Raw genomic sequence first — 19,067 nt, 5'->3', positions numbered from 1 at the left:
TATCCTTTTGTCCCTCTTTTACTAAATCAGGTAGGCATTTTCAAAGCCAGTATGGCCATCTGCCTGAGTCCCGTGTTGTCTCAAACAGCACGCACAATTCCAGCAACATAATGGAGAGAAACTGAAGTTTTTCAGCTCTCTCATAGGTCAAGCGATTACTGTAATACATCCCTTAAAAAATAAGGAAAAAAAAAAAAAGACAACTTGTATACTCTGAATCACTGCATTTAATAGCAACAGCACTAGCCGATGACTCTCAACAGTACCTTTAGCAATGACTGGGACGTAAAGGCCAAGATTTTCCAAACTGACAAGAGGCATGGCATGCTTTGAGGTTTGACGCTTAGCCTGAAACTCTTTAAGCAGAACTAATTTCCAGACTGTGCCAAATGCCTCAGTCTTGATTTGGGTGTTCAAAGCTAGGTAACTTGAAATTTCAGCTGTTTGACTTCCTTATTTCATGAAGCTTGCATTTTGCCAAAGACAAACCAGGCAAAACTCATTCAGAGGGCAAAAGAACAAGAGAAGAGCATGAGGATTTTGAATATAAATGAGTGTGTTAATACTGTTAATTTGACCCAATCATCTTTTAAAAGCTTGGAAGTCCTTCTTACTTAGAGAACTTTTTTTTTTTTTTTTTTTTTTTTTTTTTTTTTGTAAGAGATTTATTGTGGTTGGAATAAGAAAATGTGTGTTTGGGTGGTCACATAGATGTACATACAGAAGAAAACAAGGCACGCAACGGAGAAATGATGGCAGTGAAAAGGGCAACAGAAATCACAGACTGAGGAAGACATCAGATTAAATGAACATGGTATAATCAGAGTCCTTGTCTTCGCTTTTTTGAGAGAGAGGAAAAGGTACCACATCCAGCAGCAGAAAGATGTCAATACTTAAATAACTGGGACTGAGTGGAAAAATAAGGAGTAGATGAATCTGAACTGAGTTAAATTACAGCATGGCAAGATGGGGAAAATGGGGGCAAGAGAAGATGTAGGACATGAAGTGTTTTTTAGCTGAAAGGGAGTACCCCATAATCCTACATTGAAAAAAGAAGAAAAGGAAAGGAAAGGAAAGGAAAGGAAAGGAAAGGAAAGGAAAGGAAAGGAAAGGAAAGGAAAGGAAAGGAAAGGAAAGGAAAGGAAAGGAAAGGAAAGGAAAGGAAAGGAAAGGAAAGGAAAGGAAAGGAAAGGAAAGGAAAGGAAAGGAAAGGAAAGGAAAGGAAAGGAAAGGAAAGGAAAGGAAAGGAAAGGAAAGGAAAGGAAAGGAAAGGAAAGGAAAGGAAAGGAAAGGAAAGGAAAGGAAAAAACAGGTTCAATAAATACTTGGGCATGTGTTGCATACTTAAAGAGACGATGTACAGGACCATAGAAAAGAGAGGCTTGAGGAGAAAAAATGAACTTCACTTTATGTTTCCAGAGATTGAAGAAACATTAAATCATCCAGGAGAAAATACGGGAATGACAGAGATTAATTATTGTTGCTTCTTCTTCATGGTTCACTCTTGTGGACTGATACAAAACTGGAGGAGCTAGCGATTGCTGACAAGAAAAACGTTTTGCTGAAGGCCAACTCTGTCAGTGCCGTGTTCCCTCTGCCCACTCCCATGCTTACTAACGTGTTTTCTAGCCTCAGATTCTTTGATCTGGTGGAACTAACATCCTATGGTGCAAAGCTTGCCTAGCTCATCGCAAATAAACTGAGGAAAGAATGGGGAGAAATTCTTTCAGCACTGTTCACATCTCACCCCGATACCTAATATTGGAACTTGTTCACGTAGCTTTAGTTATAGCTGTGCTTTTTGTTTTGAGGGAGTCTCACAAATGGAATAAAAGACTATTGTAAATATTTGTTTGAAGATGAATTTTCTGGAATACCTTCCTTCAGTATCCATGCAAACAATTTCACATTGCATTTTGATGACTATATAGACTTTTCTTTTTTTATTTTTTCTTTTTTTTTTTTTTTTCCCCTTCTCTTTTTTCCCTAAGGAACTACTCAAAGATCATGACGGACACTTTATAAAGCCTTTTTAACTTAAGTAAAGGATTTTACTTTATAGTCACTTCAAGCTTTCAGTAGAGTCTTTGTAAAACGCTTTTTCTTTCCGTCCTTTGCCACACTGTTGACTTCACTGTCTTGGCTTTGCTATCAAGAACAGTACTCAGTTGTTATCCCTGCAGTCAGCTGTTGGCACAGGTAGAAGTCAACAGCATGGATGAACATTCATTTGTCACATTACAATGGGAAACCATACATACAAATTTGTCTGGGATTGCTGTTTTAAATTTTGAGATTGCAAACCTTTTCAAACTTGAGTCATCCATCCATTCATCCACCCATTCTCTCTTTTGGAAAAAGCTAAAAGAAGTGATTCTAGTATGCCATTAATGAACCCTGTCAGTTACACATTTACTACTTCTTTTTGGCCAAGCTTTTTCAAAGCAAACTGCTTCAAGGGCTCCTCTAGCCAAAAAACAATTAAATCTGGGGAGTGATTTCATTCTTCTCTCTCCCCCAGTTCCATCACTTACACAAAGCATAAATAGCCTAATGTTTTCTTGCCATGATATACCAGGAAATGATGATGTTCTTTTTGAGGAAGGGGCAGGACACAGCAATGGAATTATTAATTACGTGCTGCAATTGTTCAATTCTTCCTTTGAGATGCCCAGGACAAGCAGAAAAGTACTAGCTGAGGGCCAAGTTTTTACTGGATTCCTCAGTTTGAGCTCTTGTGCCAAATCCTTGGTTCCAATGAGTCTCATAAACTGACTGTACATTGTGTTAGCCACTCTGGGATTAGTTAGCTTCTTACAAAGGGAAGGGGACGTGGCTTGCACACCCCAAAGCTGAGAAGACCGAGTTTCTAAGATGAGTTGCTTTTACATGCCAGCTCTATGCTTCATCTCCAACCATAAATATGCTCTGTCCAGATGGGGTTGAAGAGGGAAGATGATCTGGTAGTATGCAAAAATCAAAAATAAAATTGTATGCTGGAGGGACTGGAGTAGAAAAAGTATTAAATACACATAAAGCAGATGGCACGTATGGTTGGAGAAGGAAACGAGAAAGTGTCTAGAAGAGTGGAGAGTCCATATTTTTCAGGTGGACAGGTGTCCTGCTTTCCATTACAAACACGGACTCACAATATACCTGAAACTTTCCTTGATAATTTGGCTCTTGCTTATGGTCATTGAGTAGGAAAGAGTTAATGCTTGTGTCGAATGACTGGAGGAAGGAAATAGAAACTATTTAGGAGCTTTGTAGATGCTTTATTGGTGTTGACTCTCAGACTTTTGCCAGTGTTTGTGACTGCTTATCTGACATGGAATATGCATTTCCCATAAGCTCCACAACATGGAGGTTACCAAGCCTACAACCCAAGTCCAAAGCACAGCAGGATGAAATACCTTCCTGCGTAATGAAGGAGCCTTCTAGGTAATGAAACAACATGCAGGCCAGATCTTTCAAAGACAGAGGACTGGATTACTGTGGATATGGCAATAATGCTGTTGTCCAACAGATGTATTCCTAAAATCATCAACTGCTAATAGTATCAAGAGAAGTCTAGAGATACATTCTGTAAATGAATTCTCTCAGCAACATAATACTGTTGTACTACAATATTTGTGGTGCCTGGACTGGTGCTGACGATGGCATGTATGCATAATGTAGGTTAATTAATGACTTGTGTTTAACTCCCTTACTTTTCTGATTTTTGAACAACTGTGCTCTATAGCATAGGAGATGAGTGCTATATGTGACTTGGCACTGTTTCTGCAATGAAGTCATCCTCAGGGACTTTGGCTGCTGTGCAGGGTCCCTGATAGACAATTCCAACAATATCCCATTGTATGTCTCTTATGAATTATGTGAAACATTTGCTGGAGTCTTAAATCAGCCCAACTCCCTACAGATGAATATTGACACTGCCAGTCTATACTGGCATATGTCTTGTGCAAGAAGACTTCCCTTCTTCAGAAAGAACTATTCTAGGCTTTCTTAACCCATTTAGGTTAGGTTTATTTGTGCTGCTGTCTCTAGGCTGTCTCAGCAAAATTAACATTTTAAATTTATAGCCCTTTTTCTAAAAAAGGTTTGTTTCAGCTTTAGGAAGACCCGTTCTTACCTGAGGCAATACTTAATTGGGAAAAAGGATCCAAACAAACCTAGCAGCCAAAAGTGACAACTTTCTGCTTTAGCTGGAAAATTTTACAAGATTTTACAGGATTTTCAGTTTATCCTCTATTCCATTTTACCTTTACACAATCTCACAACTTCTTCAAACCTGTGCTTTTCTATAGACTGTTTTCTAAGAGACTTTCTGGTAGAACAGAGCTATGTCCCAGCTGCTAAGCTTTAGCATATCAGTATGCTTGCAAGACACCTGAAGACACAAATGTAGTAAAAAAAATAATATTTACACTGCAGTCACTCCTATAATTGCAGTTTTAAGTGACATACCAAATGGACTTAAACTAGTTTTGAAGTAACTCATTTGCAAAATGCCAGTAATGTAACCAAGGTGGAGCACTTCAGTGCTGCAGAGGCACCGTGTGCTCAACTTCTTGGGCAGGTTTTGTAGTCCTCAGTGCGTGCATTTGTGGTTTCAAGACAGCTCAGAAAGTCTGCAGTTACAGCTCTGCTGTGGCTGCATTAAAGATTTTCTTCCTCTCCGGAGGAAACACCCTACTACTGAAATCCTACCACCATGGTGACCAGCGCAAGGCATCTCATTTCCTGTGCCAGCTACAGGCTTACTCAAAGATTAAAATCATCACGTGGGGCTGAATGAAAAAAAAAAACACAACAAAGTTTGGGCAGGGGAAGAACTCTTTAAAAAAAGACAAACCTGTGGTATACAAAAGCTTTAGGTGATACGAAATGGGTTTGTGACTTTAGTCACAAGGCATGATCAATGCCAATGTATAGATAGCTACAAGTCTTTCTCAGTTTCTCATTCTCTACACTATATACTATGCACACCATATGGGGATGCTGGAAATTAAAACTCCTGCCTTAAGCAAAAAGGTAAGAAGCACATCCAGGCTTGCCATCTGCACTCAGCTATCTCTTTTCCCTTATCTCCCCTCCTCTGAGAGAGCTGAGGGCGTGTTACCATCTCCTCCTGCTCTGCAAGTGAGCTGGGATCTCTCACACCATCAGCTCGTCCTGAGGGAGTGGCTTGAACGGATCCCTCCTTGAACCAACGCCTGGCCCTGCGTCTGCTGCCCCCAGTTTCCTGTGACCCTTCAAGATCTGACTCAAAACAAGTTCACTGCAACAGAAATCTTTTGGCTGACTGCAGCAGGACTTGTAGAGCTCAGATTCTGTTTTGTTTAATCCAGCAAAGATTTTATATAGGGATATATCTTGCTTACTAGCTTTTCTTTTTTTTTTATTTATTTTAAATCCTTTATTTTTGGCCAGGTGTTGGAATGTGTAAGTACAACAAGAAAGTCAACAACACCATGTTGACATAATGCCTCTCATCCAGCCAGGGTTACCACTGCAGGCCAAACATAACAAACAGGCCAGATTTGTTTATATTTATTTCAACCAGGAAGGTAATGAAATAATTAGAGAAGCAATGTCTTTTTTATCCCTTATTCCCTACAGAGTACATGCATAACTCCAGAACCCAAAAATAAAATGTTGAAACGAGATTAATATGTCTGAAAATAGAGAGGCTATAAATACTTGTGTTTGATGGCTCTTCTAAGTAATTTCAGTTATATATATTTTCCCTGCATAGAGTGCTTAGAAACGGGTTGGGAGAGGCTAACAAACCTAGCTTAATGTGGGTTTCACTTCTAGTCTTGCAGATGTGTAGGATTACAAATAAAAATTGTAGCCTTTGTTGGATGTACTGGCACAGCCCAGCACGGTTCCTAGAAATGTCATGTTGGTGGCTGAAAGCTACCTTTACTGAGCAACCAAGTGTGATAAAATCTCTCATGAAACATTACATCTCGTACAGCTCAATTTTGATAAACTGCAAAAGGTTTTCAGTATTAGTAACATACTGGGCCAATGGTTATGGAAACAATAATTTATGCTAGACATCCTCAGTGAACTTTTTCAATCAGTGATTGCATTGCAAGGGTATGACATGCCTAGCATTCCTTCCTAGCCACTGTGATTTCTGACCCAGAACTTGAGCTTCTCTTCTAGACAGCTGAGATGTCTGTATAATTTTTCTGATCTTCATTTAGGTATTTAGTAGATTATACTAGACTTTTGGACACAAGAAATCTTGTTTGTCATTCAACCACCAACAATATTTGCTTGTACTGCAGCTTTAATGCACTTTTAAACACTTGGCATGTGCGCAGAGAGAGATTTTTCTTGTTCTCTTTCCTTTTTTGCATATAGAGGAAATGCTCACAAACACTTCAAAGTACAGATCTACTAGCTTCCACTATGTGGCTTTGCAGTGAGGGATTACATTCAAAGGAAACTTGAAGCAACTGATACTGCTACGGCATAGTGGCATCAATAAAACCCTGTGACATGCACTGCAGACTGGCGACCTTCAGCTCACAGATGGGTGCAGATGGATGCCTTGCTGGCCTGTTAGTCACTGCTTCCTGCAGATGGGATGGCAGGGAGGAACTGCAGGAGAAGATTTGAAAACTGCAGAAGGCCTAAGGTGCCTATAAAATGTTGTTTGGGGGGTTCTTTCATGTATTTGTTGCTGGAGTGAACTATATAAACACAACAGTGGAAACCCTTTCTATTTTCTTTGAGCACAAGAGCGTGCATAGCCCTGTCACAGTTTGTTACTTTAACTTCCAGTTGCTGCTACAGTGAAATACAGAATCCTAAAGTGGTGTTTTTTGCATGTTTCTCTGATGTTATTTTGCAGCGTGGGCATTGTAACAGTTTTAACAATTCGAAAGCGTTGCAAGAAGAGAAAATATTGCAGTGGTTTCCCTTGCATGTTCCTCTTACCACATGCGTCTATTTCACTGGATGTGTTTAGTGGTTACCAGGACAACAGTTTCAGATCTAGCATGATTACCTATATCATACCAGTCATCAGAGATGTGGGCAAACTTCGGAAACTTCTGAACTGAGGAAATGCTGCCAGTTGCTAGGAGGCAGGAGTTTTCCAAAGCTATCTCAATGAAAATGCTGTTATCACATGCTGATGTCTTGGCTTTAGAAATGTCACTAAATGATCAGTTTGCTTAACATGTGTTTTACTGTAAATATATGTCAGTCAAGAAAATAGATGTTTTGTCAATGCATTATCATAGTTCTATGGATATGTTGATTTAGAATAAACTAGTTTTTCTTTATAAAAGCCTAGCATTTCTTATTTAAAGCTAGATGTATTATTGAGGCATAACTGATACATGAAACAGTAAATACCTGTGTCCAAATAACATTAAGAGTTCAGAGCTGCAGAATCTGAAATCCCTTATCAGAAAGTCAAAATCAGAAGAGTCATAGAACAAACTTCTTCCTTTGAAGTCTTAAGGAGCTGTACAAGTACCTTTACTGAGAGTAGAATAGGGCCTGAAGGTAGATATTGGACTTGAACTTGTTATTAATCTCCTCTGTTAATCAAATCAAATGTTGTTTGAGATTTACAGGAATCCTATCCATCCTATATGCACAAAGCAAAGAAAGAGCTGTCACAGTACCCAAATTTCAGTAAGTCAGAGAAATTCAGTTGGGAAATTTTGCAGACATCTGGCTGCTGCCAGGCCACAAGACCAAGAGAGAGCACCCATTTAGCCTGTCCCATGGTAGTGGCAATATGTGTTATCAAAATTTTTCCTAACTTAACTATGAACAATCACTTTCACGTGGCACACTCTCTTTTGCAATGCTTCAGATCTTTTGTAAGAAGAAGGGTATGAGTGACCAGTGATCTTGGTGCTTCTCAGTCATTGCCTCAATCTCTAAAATAAACACTATACCTTAAATTTTATTATAAAAGGTCTGATAAAAAATATAGTTATTATTATGCTGTATTTATATAGGAAGTGTGCTAGATGTAATTGTTTCCAGAGTCTCGGATTTGGTTTTGGTCCTTTTCATAGGTGTCAATTAATAAGGAGAACCAGGTTAGGGCAGATGCCATTACACAGAATTATAAAAGTGATTATTGGCATTTGTTTAAAAATGAGTACAAGGGAAATTTTGGTATTTCCTATTCTTTGCAAATTTCAGCTAATGAAATCTTGGCCGAGTTTATGCATTCCTTTGTTGCCAGAGTGGAGGCTTGTTGATCAGATTCTATGATTTACTACACAGAGGATGCCTGGTAGAGGAGGTAGGTGGAGAAATTCCCCCAAGAAGGGAATGTTTCACTGTCACCAGTATGGCAAAAATGTATCTGCTATTTTCTCCACTTGACTCTACCTTTGCCACATGAATGGCAAGAATACTTTGGAATCAGGGAAGGGAGAGGGAAAAACGGGGCTCAAGTATGTCTTCCCTTCTGATACAAGGAAATATTGTTCCTCTGTAGCTTTAATTGCTCCAGATACTGGGCAGCTCCAAATAAATGAACTGCTTGTGACTGCCTAAAGCCCTACAATATCTAGCTTTGCTGTGATGTAAATAGATTGTTGAACTAGTAACACAAGGAGCTAAAATTCATTAATTTGCTTTACTAATTTCAGTAGTCTTTTAAAAGCTTCATTTTTCTTTACCTTTACCTTGTATCTTGTATTTTGATGGGCTCCTACTGACATTTATCTTCTTAGCTGAGAACAACCTTGTTCATCACAGCCATCATCATCATCCTGAATCCTTTTCTTCAGTCTTCCTCATCACCTTTGTCTGACAACTGTTTTCTCCAGCCAGAATACTCCGTTTTGTTAAGCCATGTGATTCAGCTGCCTTTCTCAGTTCTTCACCCATTGCCTGTGCAAGCTACCTGTCTTGTCACTTCTTGTAATGTGCGCTGCTCCCCTCTTTGGTACCTCAGCCGCTACACTTCCTTTCAGAAATTGTCGAAGTAGACTTCAGGCTTCTTTTTTTAGTCACATGCTTACTTCCATGGCTAGCAAATAAATCGACAGCCCCAGACTCTGTTGATGAAAATCCACAGTGAATGACAGAACTGTTACAAAAAAAAATAAAAAATAAAAATAAATAAAAATAAAAATAAATAAAGCTCGAGGACTAATATTCTTACTTTGAATCTTTGAATAGTGTTTCTAATTCTACTGTTTTCCACAGTTGATGAGCCCCCTATTCTGGATCAGTATGTTGAAAGACAACACACAGAGATAGGAGTTACTCTGACAGGCTGCATGAGGCAGCTGCTAAAGAAAAACAAACATCTTGAAATCCACCTTATTTTTGGCAGGTTTCTAGGAGGCTCCACAAAAATATAATTAACTTAAGATTAGAGAAATTTTCAGATTTTGTTTTTTCATGTTTCATCTTCACTTTTGAATCTAAATCTTCAAACTTTGGCATAGGCGAGTATCTTTACTTTGTGTGAGGTAAGTATCCCACATCGTACTGTGCAGTATGTTTACTCTTTGGGTTTTGTAGGTATGTATAAATGCATCTGCCTGACATTTCTTGTTACAAACTAACTGCTTCTCAGGGGCAACTATGTGTCTTTGAGTCACCTCTTCCTTTTTAATTTAGAGAAAGCAATTTCATAGCGTTAAGACAAATTAGGAGAGTTTCATCAGTTATTTCCTTCCTTCCTGTTCCACCAGCAGTGCGGGCTTTCAAACGGCTTTTCAAACCATCCCTGCAGACTAAAATCACTCCTGCAAAAAGCAGACAAACGCTTAGGCCGGCAGAATTGCCACATGCCATCAGCATCAGCTGCCCAGCCGGACAGCAGACCGGCACCATCCCCAGCGGGCGGGCACAGCCCTTTTGGGGGCTCTTTTTCCCTTCTCTCCCCATGTCTTGTCCTGCAAAGTTTGGGAAGGAGCCTCCTGGGCTCCTGCTGACAGGCTGGGCTGGGGGAGTCACTAAGAGCCCTGCCTCATTTGCAAGGCACAAGCCACCCTAATCAATTTCTGCCTCTAGCCTGCCCTTCCAGCACGCCCTTTGCTTATTTCACCCACCACCGGCCTCCCCGCATAGGCGAGGGACTGGCCATGCTAGCAGGTGGCTTCCCCACGGGGTTTTAGCCCATTTTGGGGTTTAATGAGCAATTAGCACAGCCTCACGGAGCGAGCGTGGTGGGAACGAAAGAGAAACGGAACGGGCGGGCGGCGCTCGGGGAGGCGGCCGGCGGGGCCGGGCTGTGCGCTGCGGGATGGCGGCGCTGCGGGTGCTGGAGCTGTACAGCGGCATCGGGGGCATGCACCAGGCCCTGAGAGGTACCCGCCGCCATCACCGCCTTCCCCGGGGTCCCCTTCTCCTTCCCCCGCGTGGGCGCCATCTTCTCGTTGCGCCCCCGGCCCCCGGGGGGCTGCGGAGGGCGCCATCTTCTCGACGGGGCGGGCTAAGATGGCCCCGCTCCTCTGCCCCTCTCCTCAGCCGGTGCCCCTCGCCCCGCCGTTTTGCACAAGCACCGTGGGGAAGGAGGGGAGGGAGGAAGCCCTGAGTGAGGCCACGGCCTCTCCTATCTTCCCCCTGCCACGTTCTCCCCTTCGCCAGGGGCGGTGGGGGGGGCCTGTGGCCGTGAGGTGGCTGTGGGGGTGAGATGTAAGGGGTGGTGGCAGCTGGGTTTTGGCTAGTGAGGTGTTTGTGTCAGTGGTCCACGGCAATGAGGCTGGTGAAGGGCCTGGAGCACAAGTCCTGTGAGGAGCGGTTGAGGAACTGGGGTTTAGTCTGGAGGCTCAGGGAGACCTCATTGCTCTCTGCAACTACCTGAAAGGAAGGTGTGGGGAGCTGGGGGTCAGCCTCTTACAGGTAACTAGTGACAGGACTACAGGGAATGGTCTCAAGGTGTGCTATGGGACGTTCCGGTTGGAAATGAGGAGAAATTTCTTCTCAGAAAGAGCAGTCAGGCATTGGAACAGGTTGCCCAGGGAGGTGGTGGTGTCCCCATCCCTGGGGGTGTTCAAGGAAAGGTTGGACGTGGTGCTTGGGGACATGGTTTAGTGGGTGACAGTGGTGGTAGGGGGATGGTTGGACCAGATGATCCTGAAGGCCTTCTCCAACCTTTATGATTCTAAACTGGGCAGTGCCCCAAAGCAGCTGTGGCTTGCTGGGTAGCACCGTGCACCCAGAGAGTACTGGGGCAGAGGTGAGGGATCTGTGGTCCTGTCTCGGCCCAGGTACCTGCTCTCAGGAAAAACCCTGATTTTGCACACCTTAATATGTGCTCTGTTGTCTGCTGGTATGCCCCTGCTACAAATGGGACCAGGGTCACACAGGCAAATTAGCCAGGTTATCCCGTAGGCGTGCAGGTAGACTCAGTGTTTTCATCTTTCAGTACAGAATCATCTAGGTTGGAAGAGACCTCCAAGATCACCGAGTCCAACCTCTGACCTAACACTTAACAAATCCTCCACTATACCGTTATCACTATCTCACATAGTTTGGTGAATAGCTATTTTCTAAACATGAAAATCGAATATAACACGTGAGCTGATATTGTGAGTTCATGCTAGATCATGTGCCTGGGTGAGTTTTTGATCTGGTATCAGGAACGCTGGAGAAGAATTTTATTTGTTTGGAATTGTAAAAGCTGTGGCCTGGGTGACCTTCACCAAGTCCTATAGACTCTTTGTGACTTGGCTTCCCCAAATGAAAAAACTGAGCTAGGGTTATTGAGCTCCTTTGTTAAGCACCCTGGGCTTTGTTACTGTGCTCAGTCCAGGTGTCAACACAAATCTGTATCATTTACAATGATCATGATAATAATTTTAATTACAACTACAATCCTTCAAATACTAAACCTTTCGTAATTGTTAACAGCCCTTCTGTTACTCTGTACAGCAGAGAGCATTTTCCTAAAAGCATCGGGCGAAAACTCACTTTATCTTGTTCTTCCAGTGAGCTATGTAATATTAAAAGATTATGCTTAGGGTAGAGTCCACTTAGCATCGTTCATTCATTTAAACCATTGTCAGTGAGACATTTTTCTACTGTATAATTTTTGCTTGAATGTTTATGTATGTTTTGTGTATGTATAATATGTAAAATACATTGTATACCAAAATAGGTACCCTCATTGTTATTGTAAGTAATCCTAACCACCTGTTGAAGTAACGCGTGTTCCTTATTTCCAAATACATCCTTTTGAGTGTTAAGAGCAAAATATGTCTGGGTACAGAGCTGTAGATTTTGGAGGCTTTGTGGAATCAAGAGAGAGTGTGGTGGTAATGATAACACTTTTCTTGTAGTCTTGTTCTTTAAAGTGGTGGGGAACTATGTGTGTTACGGACACGCAGGGAGGTGGAATTAAATGATCTTTAAGGTCTGTTCCCACCCAAACCGTTCTACGATTCCAGTTTCCATATTTCCATAGAAAGTGGACAGATTCCTGAAACTTAGCCTACACCACGGCCCTCACTCAGCTTGTCATGTGTTGGTTTTTGTATGTATATAAAAATATTTACCAAATGTCACCTGGCTCTGTTCTTAACACAATAATAGGCGTCTTGTGAATGTTCAGCTGTGTTCTGCACTAATTAACTCATCGTAATGCCAGATGTGATATCCTGTAGCCATCCATCTCCAACTAGGCAAACACCATTTGCAACACAACAAAATAGTTAGGGAATGGGGACGTTGGAAATGCAGCCTTAGGAGATTATGGGACTACTTGTAAACTTGTATCCAATAGGTATACTGATTGAATGATGCCACAGGGGACATACCAAGGCTTGGAAATGTATATATCTTTTATATCTTGTGTATTTTGGAGAGTGAAAGAATTAACCAAAGTGTATGTATTGCTTCCCAGAAGGGTAAATTTATTTCCAATGAGAATCCTATTTCAAGTCTACTCAAAGCTAATAGGCAACTGAATAAAAGGGTATATATAATTTGCACTGAATTATAGATTTAATGGCAGGCCATTATATAGAACTGGTTTTGATGAATTGAATTGCATTCAGGAATACTGATACAGTCAGGCGTTTTGATCTCTTCTGCTGTTTTTTCTTTATAAGTCTTTTAGACATCTGGATTCAGTTTTCTTAGTTTATAGAGGAAGAAAGTGAAGTCAAGAGGATTTAAGTGTTTGCTTTTATGTGGAAATCAAACAGAAAAGTGAATGTTCCTTTGAAAGTACTTTTTGTATTATAATAATAGGATTTCTTATATGTTTTCAGCCTATATGTGTATCTGAAACCATGCTATTTGAAGATGTCTCTGGTACAATTTTTTGGATGTTGAAAGAAAGCCCTCCATTTCACAAGTGCTTTTATAAGCCAGATGCATGAGAGATGAAGGCTATGTGCAATACTGTATTTTCTTGGTATGGTTTCTATTGAATCTATACAGCCAAGAACAACAACAGAATCATTTAGAAAAGAGAGAAAACATAAAACACTTCAGTGCAGCCACTCCAGGACAGCTACTTGTTCAGCAACGTGGATTCTGTAGTTCTGGCAACTTCTCGCTCAGTGTTGGTTCCTGGCTCTGTTACACAGCCAGTTTTTTGGCCAGTTGTGTTCAGCAGCACTGATCCAACATTGTATTTTGTCTGTGTAATTGTCAGCGTTTTCAATGGCAAATAGGTATTTTCCAGGAAATCTGTGGCTTTCTTTTTTTACCTTGATGTCCTTTTTGGCAGCGATTTTTTATAAGCTTAATTCTAAGACAGCGTATAATTGGGTTTGCAGGATGAGGATGTTCATTGTTTTGGCAGTTGTCATTAAAATAAAATGCATTTGGCAGCAAGTAATGTACAATTGTTTTTTAGGTTGTCCTCACCTACACTAAGAAATAAATGAATTTTAATAGATCCTCAGAGGTTTGTATCCAAGTCTTCTTCTATTTCTTCATACAGCTGTATGTAGAAATTATTGATGCGTAGTTGAATCAGGTTCTTTTGGGCAGTGTAAGGAGGCCTGCTCATGAATTTAGGTTTCAGTCCAAAACTAAAGAAGAAAATATCTTGGGGTTGTCTAGCTCAGTGCTGATGCTTCAGCTGCAGATAATCCAGCACATGCAGAATTTCTGGTCTCAGATGTTGAATGTTTCATAGTCATATCTTAATTTTAACAGCAAAGGCATGGAAAATATACATAATTTGGAAGGTTGGGCTTGATTAAGGTTGGAAGTCATTGATCCTGTTCATATTCAAGGAACGTGTTTCTACCCTTTTTCCCATCCTGTGCTCCAAAGATTTGCAGAGGTTGGTGTTTGGATGATGTGTGTCTAAACCTACGATATTTTATATGTACGTAATGCATGCGTGAATGTTTTGGCCGTATGTAAAGTACAGAGTCCTACAATGAAAAATACAACCTTTATTTTTAGAAAATCTGTGGCTCTAATTCATTTCCTTAGCAACTTTCCATCAAACAAACAGCCTGCTCTAACTCACTCCCAACCAAAGCAAACTCAGAATGGCATATTAATTTAGGCAGTTTTCCCATGAAAAACAGATTCCAGGTCTCTGCCACAAGCGTTTGTCATCTGCCAGGTCACTGAAAAAATAAAATAAAATGTGAAAGGACCACTTAAAAAAAAATTCTGTAATTTTGCAGCCCCGAAGTTACTGACAGTTTTCCACTGCAGCTGTTATATGTAAGTTTTAGAGTAAGAATTGGTCTTTTGTAGGCTGTCCTCCGCGCTTATTGTTGTTCATTTTATTTGATAATCTCCGTGAATTGCACAGCGTAATGAACCGAAGTGCGTAACTGCATAGCATGGCTATCTCGGGCGGGGAGGAAAAGCAGACAGAACTGGCAAGCAGCTATAAGGCTGAGCACAATGTTCAACAAAAACCTTGCTTATCTGAAGAAGTTTTTCCACCTAAATTCATTTGAATGTTAATAGCTGTCCAAAATGAAGCCCTTAATAGCGCAGAATGGTGCTGGTTGGGTTATAACATAAATTTGCATGGTTTATATGGTTGAACATGAACAGAGCCTGCACGAATACAGCAGTGGAAAAAAGTTGCTAAGTATCCTGCAGGAAGCAAGTATCACGTTTCCTGATAATCGCGCTGCCTGTAGTCATGGACAGTGCAGCCTAATCATTTAAGCCACGAGCTGACAGCTCAGAAATGAAATCTTTGCTGTCTGTTCTACAGGGAAACACGACTGACACAATGTGTGACTAATCTTCCCTTTTCCATCTGTTTCCATATACCTGGTAGCGTAGATAATTGGCTTTGGCCCTGATTTCCCAACGCAGCGGGATCTGCCGGGTGCTGCCCTTGGTGCAGCTCCATGCGTTTCATGTGCTCTGCTGCCATCGATGATCTGATCGTGGTGCAGGAGTAGAGGGGTGGATATAAACAGATCTATGCTAATTTTAAGGTCTGCTAGAAATGCATCACAAAGGAATCGATGATTCTGGCATGGAAAAGGGCAAATAAAGTCAGAAATTTTATTTCCAGAGTTTGTAGATGCCACCCTTTGGGTGTTTTTTTTTTTTTTCCTTTTTTTTTTTTTTCCAGGTCAGAAGCTAGCACACATCCTGCCCTCCTTTGTTTGGAGTGCCACACCTTCCAGTCATCACAGCGTGAACAAGTGGATGTTGGTGGGCTAACACAGCTTTGTGTGTGCAGCAAAGTAGAGAACAGGTGCCCAAAATTTAATTAGCAATTTTATTAAATTACAGGGCTTCTGTTTGTGTATTCAAGAGGTTTCAAGACTGAAGTGCAAAATCAGTACATTTCTAATGAGATGATACAAGTTTGATTTCACCTGATTTCAGCCTAGAGAGAGCTTTATGCTCTAGTCTGCCTAAAAATAGGCTGTAACGCCTCCCTCGGCAACTTCCCCATTGTCTGTGGCTTCCTACTGAGCTGTAACATAAGTTGGTTTTGTGCCTTCTGTCAGTGGGGATAGATAGTTAAGCACAACCTTGATTCTGCTTTTGTAGACTGCTTTCAGTCCTTTTTAATGATATGTTCTTGCAGTTATTTTCAATTCACAAATACAGCTGTCATAGCAAAATGTCACAGTTTAGCATCAAAGCTATGTACATTTCAGGAGAGTTGTTTACAAATGTTTCATTTTCACCTTATGTGAAATTTACACAGGCTTTTCTTTGTTAGGTTCTTGTCCTCTCGAGCTCCATGCGTTTCCAGCATATTCCCAGAGAAATACACTTAATCAGCTTTTAGAGGGAGGCTGCTCTGTAGCAGGAACTCCCAAGTGAGCCACAGCCATTGAGTGAGGAGGAGGAGAAGCTTTGAAAAAATTATTAGGTCCTTGAATAGGGAAGAGAGGATGTCAGATGGGATAGTTCAGGAAAAGATGCTGTCTCCTCCCATGTGGGTTCACATCTCTTGCTTAGGTTGGACATTTTATTGTGTGGTGTGAATGTGTCAATAAATTATTAGTTGTGTGCTCTCTCTAAGGACTTCCAGGCATTAGGGCTGATGAAGTCCCCTGCAAATCCTCACGATTTCTTTATTCTTGTATGTATGAAGAGACTGGACTGATGTTCATCCTGTAAAAATGATGACCATCTGAATCATGAGTTGAAGGAAAGGCACGCTGCCTGCCTTTCCACTTGTCATTTTTGAACTGGGTGTTCATTTAGCTAATAGTTTGAAGTTCTTGATTATTTTCTTTTCTTCTGGACTGCCTGAAACACGCAGTAAGGATCTGTTCATCAGGACAACATGCTTTAAGAACTGAAAGAATTAATTGGGAAAGCGGTTTCTTAAACAGCACTTGCAATTTGTTTCTATTTTGTAGGTGTTCCAACTTGCTTTAGGAAGATTGCTTCTTGAATACACCTTTCAATTTAGACAGTCAGCCTGTGAAGGCGATGCTCCTTCCTCACTAGATGTCAGTGTTAACATACCTGTTCTGTGAGCTCAGGTGTAGTCGTGCTGTTGGCCGTGTGGATACACCTGTGTTTAACAACCTCACTTACAATTTGCGCTCAAAGTGTCAACACAGAAACTGCAAACAATGATTCCCACGTGGACCCTTAGTGGGTGGCCACTGGTCATTATTTTTCTTGTGCAAACACTTATCCACCTTGCCATTTATTGCACCAAGTAAACGCTGGACAGCTAGGATGATCTTTCTTAAGCTATCTGCTACAGCCTTTCCAGTACTCAGATTTCTCTTTCATCTTAGTTTTGCATGAGATGGCCTTGAAAACGTGAATGGTAAAAGATAGTGGGTGGGTGGTAACTGCATCGCTCAAATTTATATGGGCTGGAGACATCGTAGCTGGTTTTTCATCCTCTCAAACTGTAAATAATTAGCTGGCTAGCAGTAATTCATAGGATGTCTCGTAAGGTCACTTGTTAATATGTCACTTGTGCACGTTGTGAGAGTACCTGCAGGCATATAGATGGCTGTTTGCCCCGTTCCTGTGGGCTTACATAGCCCTCGTTAAACTTGCCCGTGTTTCAATGGGGGCTTTGTGATGGAGACTGTAACGTGGCTTTCCTGGTGGTTGGAGGGGTCTGGTCTGGTGCAGGAAGAGCATTCACAGTTCTCTGCCTGCAGTTTTCCCAGTGACCACAGCCTGTCTTTCTGACAAAAAGCCTCGGGGAAGGTATTGGAGTGCATAATAAACAGTGTGGCATGATGAGCAGCAGCTTAAACACTTCTTTTTCTGTGTTAAGTTTCTGTAGACCTGTTATTCTGTTCCTCTGTAAGCAGACCATTGATTATTTATATTACTCTTAGCTGTCAGTAGGTTTGTTGTTGTCCTTTCCTCTTTTCCATTAATGGCTCTGAGCGCCCAAAAATACTTCCTTTGATAACAAGAGATTAGGAGCTGCTTAATGTTGTCCTTCAAAGCGTTTGCTATTTTGGGGACCTTGAACCCAACAGGGGCAGCAGTTGGGTTCGAGGCCCAAGGCTTTGTGGGGAACATAAGCACAAATACTTTTCAGGTACCTTCTTAAAGTTTTATTCCGCCAGCATACATACCTCAGATGTATTTTAGAAGTATGCTGCTTCCCATGGTGAGCAGAGAACCAAAAAAATAACACACATGGCCAGAAAATTGCAGGCAGTGGCCGCAGGGCTCAGCCCATTGCCTTGGGCTGCATTTCTCCAGCAAAGGATCTTGGTCCTTCTGTAGATACAGAGGCTGTATCTACAAATTAAGAAGGGCACGGTTAGCTTCCCTTTTTGGATGTATAAAGGAGGGAAGTATTGCCCATATGATTAGTAACACCGTACATATTTCATATAAACTTTCAAAGGCAGCACAGCAGAGTTTGATCTTTGTCATTTCCCTTTTATTTTTGAGCACAGCTGTAATGCAACAGAACAAACGCATTTCCCAAGCATAATAAAGAGAAGCTACATTTTTCTTTGCTGTTCTTTCTTATTAATTTTAGAAAGCTGCACATCTGCAGAAGTTGTTGCTGCTGTTGATGTGAACACTCTTGCCAACGAAGTTTATAAGCACAACTTTCCCAGCACACCACTATGGTCAAAGACGATTGAGGTGAGTAATGAGTATCTTTTTTCTTCTAGTCTGGTATTTCTAGAATCAGATTGCCTTGTCTATCTGTAGTAGTAAGGAGGACAAACAAACAGACTTAATTTATGGTGTTACGACTATAGCAGTTTTACAACAACTTTCATTTATTTTCTGTGTTTGCTCACTGAAGTATATGAGTACTCACACTGCGATCTTTTCCTGAAAGCCTGGATTGCTGCATCAAGAAAGGTTATGTGAATGTCAAGAGGAATGCTTACCAGCTCGAAAGGAATGACAAAAATCACATTTTTAGATTAAAAAATATTTTCATGTTTTGAAAGAATTTAATTAAATCTGTTGGAGTCATACCATTGTTTTGTAATTATAGTTGATCTGAGTAAAACACAGGAAAATACCATTGTTTTGTAATTATAGTTGATCTGAGTAAAACACAGGGGTGATTAGGGAGGTTGTTTGTTTTTTATTTTCTAACTAGAAACTGGGATATTAATGGGATAGTTTTATCTGAAGGATGACTTTGGAGTTTCATACAGTTTACAATATTCAAAAATCCTGTTTTGTTTGTTTGTTTT

The 19,067-nt window shown here is 41.0% G+C and overlaps 1 protein-coding gene across 3 annotated transcripts in view; it reads left to right on the top strand.

Moving 5' to 3' along the window:
- TRDMT1 (tRNA aspartic acid methyltransferase 1) overlaps positions 1–19,067 on the top strand; it is a 42,420-nt gene that overhangs the window by 3,948 nt on the left and 19,405 nt on the right. The window contains exons 1-2 of one of the 3 annotated variants that reach the window (XM_027450689.3): positions 9,927–10,316; positions 18,389–18,498. In XM_027450689.3, coding sequence (XP_027306490.2) covers positions 10,253–10,316; positions 18,389–18,498 — 174 coding nt within the window. In that variant the 5' untranslated portion in view covers positions 9,927–10,252. Of the gene's footprint in view, positions 1–9,926; positions 10,317–15,607; positions 15,650–18,388; positions 18,499–19,067 lie in introns of those variants that run through there. The other 2 variants (XM_072033675.1, XM_027450692.3) reach the window with 2 other exon arrangements.

This window comes from Anas platyrhynchos, chromosome 2 (genome assembly GCF_047663525.1).
Source record: "Anas platyrhynchos isolate ZD024472 breed Pekin duck chromosome 2, IASCAAS_PekinDuck_T2T, whole genome shotgun sequence".
Taxonomy (NCBI): Eukaryota; Metazoa; Chordata; class Aves; order Anseriformes; family Anatidae; genus Anas; species Anas platyrhynchos.
The sequence above is the reverse complement of the archived record's forward strand: the minus strand, read 5'-3'. Positions and strand labels throughout refer to the sequence as shown.